The 6,812-nt window shown below is 34.0% G+C and overlaps 1 protein-coding gene across 1 annotated transcript in view; it reads left to right on the plus strand.

Moving 5' to 3' along the window:
• The window catches only part of LOC116336887, a 177,118-nt gene that overhangs the window by 85,664 nt on the left and 84,642 nt on the right, over positions 1–6,812 (plus strand). The window contains exons 4-5 of the mRNA XM_031761079.1: positions 146–253; positions 4,302–4,390. Coding sequence (XP_031616939.1) covers positions 146–253; positions 4,302–4,390 — 197 coding nt within the window. The remainder of the gene's footprint in view (positions 1–145; positions 254–4,301; positions 4,391–6,812) is intronic.

The following is a 6,812-nucleotide window of genomic DNA, read 5'->3' on the forward strand; positions in this document are numbered from 1 at the left end:
CTTTTCTTAGAATACAAATACATTTTTTTCCTTCTGTTTCCTTGTATAAATAAATGATATTTGTCTGTAAATCTTTCAATGTCTGAATTTTTGTATTTTTTACTCAAAAATTTTTTTCATTCTGTTGTTTATCTTTCTCCGACAGGTCGTATTATTGTTCATGTTTTCCGGGTTTCAGCGGCAATGATTGTGGAGTGGGCCCATTATGTTATGACGGAGACAAAAACTTTTGCGAAAATGGTGGCATTTGCAAGTAAGTGTATAACAATTTTATCATTTTTTTTTGCTTTTCGCTTTTTATCAGAGAAAATTTCCAGACAATAATGTAGACATCATTTTTATTCATGAACAGTTGTGAGAAAAAATGAATCAGAAGAATTTTTGAAGAAAGCTGCTTCGATTGCAACTAGAGAATTTTATTTCAAAAAATAATAAAAAAACGGAATGAGAAAGAGTTGGCCAAATTTCGAAAATCCTTACATCATTCCTGGTGTTGTGGCCATTAGCAAGGCTTGATCTTCTTCTTTAGTTTTGATTGTTGTATTTAATCCCGAGTTGCGACATTGTTCTAGAAATTAAAATGAAAGAAAAAAAAATAAACATGTTGAAGCTCTGGTGTTGTCAAAATTGCAATTTGTGCAAGAACATTGAATTTAATTTTGATGTCGAATTTAACGGTTTTAATCAATCGGAATAGCAAACATCAATGCGACCCATTGAAAGATGCTTGGATTTTGTGCGCATCACCAACGGTGTCGTTGTGCATTCGGATCTGGCAGCGTACGATGTGCTTGCTTCACATGTACTAATGTGAATGATCAGGAAAGCAACCATGATATGCTTAGTTTTAATTTAATGATTCAACTGATTCCTATTTGTAAATGTTTTACAAATCTTAAATTATTCGTTGGAGAATGTATTACGAAGACATCCACATCCGCAATCTTACGGTTCATCGTCTTTGCATTCTACTGCAGATACTTGCTCGCAAACACTGTCCTCTTATAGGCACAAAAAACTTGGAACATTTTCAAAATATTCGGTCGACTCATTGCAAATTTGCTTAGAGAAAACATTTGTACAAATAAACTCTCAGTATCGTGGAGAAAGAATGAAGATTCGGAACACGGCGCAATTGTGTTGAGAATTGGCTTTGGTCGAATTCTGAAGGAGAGTTTGGCCTTTGCCGATTAAATTGAATTGGCAGCAAATGTTTCAACAAGTATTTTAACGTGTGCATTGTCAGAGTGTTTGTCCTAAAAAATATTCTTCAAAGAGAACTTTAATCACTAAAATCAATGCCAAATTTGATCGCCAACTTTTAGGCACGATGGCAAATTCAGCGTTTAATGTAGACTCCACGCCTGAGGAGAACGTTGAGGAAAATCCTCCTCCTAAAATAAGGAGGTAATTTTTTTTGTCAAAAAGCGATTTTCACTACATAAATATCTTTTTTGGTTAAAAACATTTTCCTCCTCACCCATTTCCTCCTCCTCAGAGGAATAGTCGATGGTTTATATTAAAAGTAGTTTATATTCATGAATTTCAAATACAGACATCTGTGATTAAAAGAGAGATAAGCATCAAACTGTTAGATGACATTGTTCAATTTCGGATGTAATAAGATTTATGACCACTAGCGCTGCCAAAAACAATATAAATTCCATAGGTCAAAAACACGTTTCTCATACGCACTGCGAAGATACTGTTTTTGATGTGGTTGCCATCGCTTATATCACACAGCAGTTGTGTCAGGCATACACTAATATGCGGTGTGCAACATATAATAGATAGGGGTAATTTCGATATAAAAATCGGAATTTTAAAGGGCTGTGTGTAAAATGTTCTCCACAGAGGGATTAAATTTAATACAAAATTCACACATCCGACATTAAATTTATGCATCGTTTTTTTATCTACATTAAAATAACAACAAAAAAAGAAATCGGGTTTATTTGATGAAAAATATCATTTTAAAACGAATACACATCTTAAATGCATTCTTGAGTACCTACTCTATTATACTTTTATGTGAATTTCCATAAAATGTTTAATAGAGAAAGTAGAAGTTGGTGCATTTATTCTTCTGTCTCCTATTTCTTTCATTCTTACAAAATGATGTTCAAGCGAAAAATGCTAAATAAACAGTGGAAATGGTCGATGTCACAGTACTTAGTTTGAAATGCATTAAAGTTCTTCAAGAATTGAACAAGACATTTTTCTCAAACCATTTGTCGTTAAGAACTATTTATTCTCTCTTTCTTAAATGTAAATACATTGTACAAGCGACGAAAAGTCACTGTGTTTCCAAAATGTTGAACTTGAGTACATTCTGTGAAGAATTTGGTGATGAGTTGTACTTTCGGCCGCTTTTGAACACAGTGAACCACTTCAATATAATGAATGTTGAATTTATATTGAAATATCTCTCTCATTCTCCCTCTTCCTCCAACAATCTGTAATATTCTCTTCTTTAACGCCATACAATTTCAATAAATCATTGGAAAAATGTGATTTCAAATTGAAAAATTCATTCAACAAAATTCGGTCCATTGCTCGATATAAATCTAGTGTGCTTTTATTTCCAAATAAAATTTATTTAAAATTCATGGCATTTCGATTCAATCGTCAAAATAAGATACACAAAAAATACAATGTTCACCGTCGTCGTCGTCGATCTATGGTCATCATTTTTCCATATATGTAAAATAATTGAATTTTTGCAAAGTTGCAACTACAAAAGAGCGCATTCAAGCGATTGATCGATTGTGCACAATGTAATATGAGCGTTTATGTAAATTTTTGTTGATGTTGTTGCTTTCGTTTGTATATTATTCTGCCGAGTCATGGCATTCATTGTAGAGCACATCTGGAATTGATACATTGAAATGCTTACCACCACTTTTAATATAACATTCGGAGTTTATTTGCATCACATCCACAAAATAATTGCTCACGAAGTTCAATAAGCTTGCTCAATATTAATGTAGAGAAAGAGAGAAAGCGCAATTTAAACTACAACAGAGTTGCTAAATGTCAATGGTGGATGGTGTGTGCCGTCGTCAACATTGAGAATCCAATGTTGGCATTTCGGTTGGCACACATATCGTATGACCCATTTTTCGATATATATTGACAACACCACTCTCATTGTTGGGTCGGTTTTGTTCGTCATTCGTATATCTACGCGTTTTATGCCATGAAAATACCATCATAGCACATAGCATATTGTTGTATTCGTCTTTTTCACAAGCTAACCATTGAATGGAACCGAGAGAAGCCTGTGTGTGAAACACGAAAAACAATTACCGGAAACATCAGCTTGAGTTGGAATAAGTGATGGTAAATATGGCTTATGTCGTTGGCGGTGTTGGTGGTGATGATGTTTTCTACTACAGATAGCAGAGACGACAGCGACAACGATTATGACAACGACGATAATTATACAACGATTTTCACTTTAATGCAAACGGAACGAAAGTGTTGGGAAAGAGCAGATAATAAAAAGCTATTGGAAAAGGATAGCCATGATGTGGTTTTCGTGTGCATTTTCCTAAAGCCACAACACTTAACATTTTAGCATACAAATGCACACGCGACCAGACAACTGGCCAATGAATTTATTTTAAGCGACAATGGTGATAATACATTCAATCGCTCAATACGCACGTATGGTGTGAAGAAAATAATTATTTGGCTTAATTTTAATTTTTTACTATTTATTGTTGTGCGAAATTAATTACGTTCATACATACTAAAAGTCGGATGCACATTCATTACCTTTCAAAACTCTAATTTTCGTTGTGTATACTTCTGGGCAAAATTGACGACCCCCAAAAACCCCAGTAAATCGAAAGAATTTTTATCCCGTCAAAGAATTTTTCGAACCTTAGGAGGCAGGTTGGTGAACCCCTCCCCTCTACCTTCTACGAGTATATTCTCAGGTTGTAATCCGAAATGCATTCAAATTTGAAATTCGAAATTCAATGTTTTTTTTTTTTAAATATAATTTGCACATTTAAAGAATGTAATCAGTTTCATTTCAATGAAGCGAATAATTCAATTCAATTTTAAAATGCATGAATACAAAAAAAATGTGTCGAAAAATGAATGCTGATTTAAATGCAGATAGTAACTATATTGGAAATTGATTTATCGAGTTTTAATGACGTTTTTCACAGAAGAATTGAATTTTTAACCAGATAAAATAATAATATGAACCAGTTGAAAACTGAAATCAAAATATTAAAAAAACGAAAAAAACAACTAATCGAACTGTTTGTAATTTAATTTTGAAATAGGCAAATTGGAGACGCAGGTGTAATGTGTATATGTCCAAAAGGCTTCAAAGGCAAAAAGTGCCAAATACCGGAAGACGAGGATATAAATGGTGAGTAAAAACACTATTTCAATATTTACAAATAAATTACAAACATTTTGTTGTGAAACACTTTGTTTGTGTTATTATGAGTTTCTGCTTAAATATGCAAATGACACATTCGATAGCAAAATCGAATGCTTTCGATGTATCAAAATACTGATCAATTTTCTCATACTGTAATTTTCACGAAAACTGTCACACAGCCACAGCTATTTTATGAGACTTAATTTTCCAGTTGGGACTCGGTTTTCAAAACTGAAGGCGAGACCAACACTGAAACTATAACTGAATGTATACATTGTGTAGTATTATACACGAAAACTATGAATTAATTGATTTAGTTCTGGTTGTCGAGCATGATATTCATGTGTATAAATTGTTGCGTGTGTGCCTTCGTTATCAACTAATTTATATGCTTTTACTCTTTCGTTTTGCCGAGCACATTCATGCAGACACACGCAGTTTCAGTGTGTGTACCTAGGTAATGAATGCCTTCGGGTCAAATAAGAGAAAAGCACACTGAACTGAATTGATAATAATAACAACAAACAATGCTTCAAATAAAAATTGTTTCTATGTGTGTGTGTGTGCATGAGACTGTTGGATGCTGAAACTTCTATTGTTTTACTTGAACAAATATGGCCCGTGCAAGTTTAGCGCGCTAGTCGTTCGCTTCGTTTTCATAACAGTATGCGATTTATCATTTTCGATATTTATCTCGGAGTCGGTGCGAAGCATAGAAAGGCAGCCAGCCAGCATTAACCAAGTCTATCCAAGCTTTGGTTGAAGCTCTTTGCTTTCACTATACACTATATATGGACAATACTGGCGCATAATTTACCATCAGAGTTCAACAAAATAAATTCCAATGAACGAACATCAGTCTTTCTGTTGCCAGGCATTTTGTCACATATTTTATTTGTTCCACTCGGAACACACGCGTTTTTTTTTCTCTCTCTCTCTCTCTCTCTCTCTCTCTCTCGCTGTTTTCGTACTATCTGTGCATATAAATAAAATTGCCGCTAGTATGTTGGGTTCTGTGTAGTGCACAGAAAATCACAACACTCGGGAAGTGTCTTTGTTGATGGTTTCGTGCAATATTCACAATTTAATTTTTGAAATACACCCATTGCACACTGAACGAACCCATTGCATTTCGTTCGTTTCACTATCTATACAATGCAATAGTTTATTTATATTTGCCGTGAAAAATCATTTTCAGACTGAACATTTCAGCAACAAAGGGGATGAGGAGAGAGAGAGAGAGAGAGGGCGCAGAGAAAAACGCAGACAACAAAACTTTTAACGAGAGCACAAAGTATTTTGCATACATAGCGGACATAGTGTGTATATGAATGTAAAGCTTCGATGAACACAATTAGTTATCTGCGTGGAATATTGCGATCCAGTGAGCGCATTGAATGGAATTGCAGTGAGGAAGTGGCGGAAATTCAAAGTGAATTGTGGTTGTGAAATTCATTTGGGTTCACACACACACAAAAACTCACACTTTTTACTGGACACAATGGCAATCAGTTCAGCCAGCCTCTCAAAATGGACAAACAATATTTGATATCGTTAACTGAAACTATTTGCGGTGATTCGAGTTTGTTTGAAAATCCGAGGCCGACACACACAGATTTTGACTGCCAACAGCAACGCGATAAATGATGCCACTTGATCTTGTTGCATACACTTTGCATTATCACTTTCACCAATAAATCTATCGTTTCAAATTAACTACAGCCGCACCTTTTGTTCTCTCTATTGAATACCACAAACTTTCACATTCGAGTATTGTTACAAGAGGCCATTTTACAGAATCGAAAATTCAAAAGCCGATGTCGTGCGATGCACCAGATTTTGTTTACGGGCACGATGTGCACAGCCCATAGCACCGTAAGCCATTACTGCAGTTGACATTGTAATTCCAAACCGACTTACCATATTTAAGCATTAGTCTGTCCCCCCCCGCATTTGGATAGTTTGTTGCATGTATGTGTATGCAGCATATTAAACGCATAAATATGTGCACAAGGGGGGTTGACGTATATGAGATTGGAGACTTTTTTTTGCGAATCTCGCTAATGAGCGCCATCTGATTTTAGTGTGAATTAGATGCAAAAATCAAATTTATTTCAATAATTTGGAATGTATTTGAATGTTATAGTTTCAACACAAAAATTGTATTAAAAATCATTCAAGTAAATCAAATTGAAATTAAATCAATTAAAAATCATTGTACACACACATAAAGCATATAAAATAATACAACTAAATTATAAATACTCACACCATTCTATGGGAACCTAACAAAATCGTATTATTTCAAATTAGAATTATTTTTATTTCATATAAATGATTCTATTTATTTTTTCAAATTCATTCTATTAGAATTATAAATAAATAAATTTCTATTTATTACAGAAAA

Source organism: Contarinia nasturtii, unplaced genomic scaffold (genome assembly GCF_009176525.2).
Source record: "Contarinia nasturtii isolate CC-2019 unplaced genomic scaffold, AAFC_CNas_1.1 Cnas_scaffold_220, whole genome shotgun sequence".
Lineage (NCBI taxonomy): Eukaryota > Metazoa > Arthropoda > Insecta > Diptera > Cecidomyiidae > Contarinia > Contarinia nasturtii.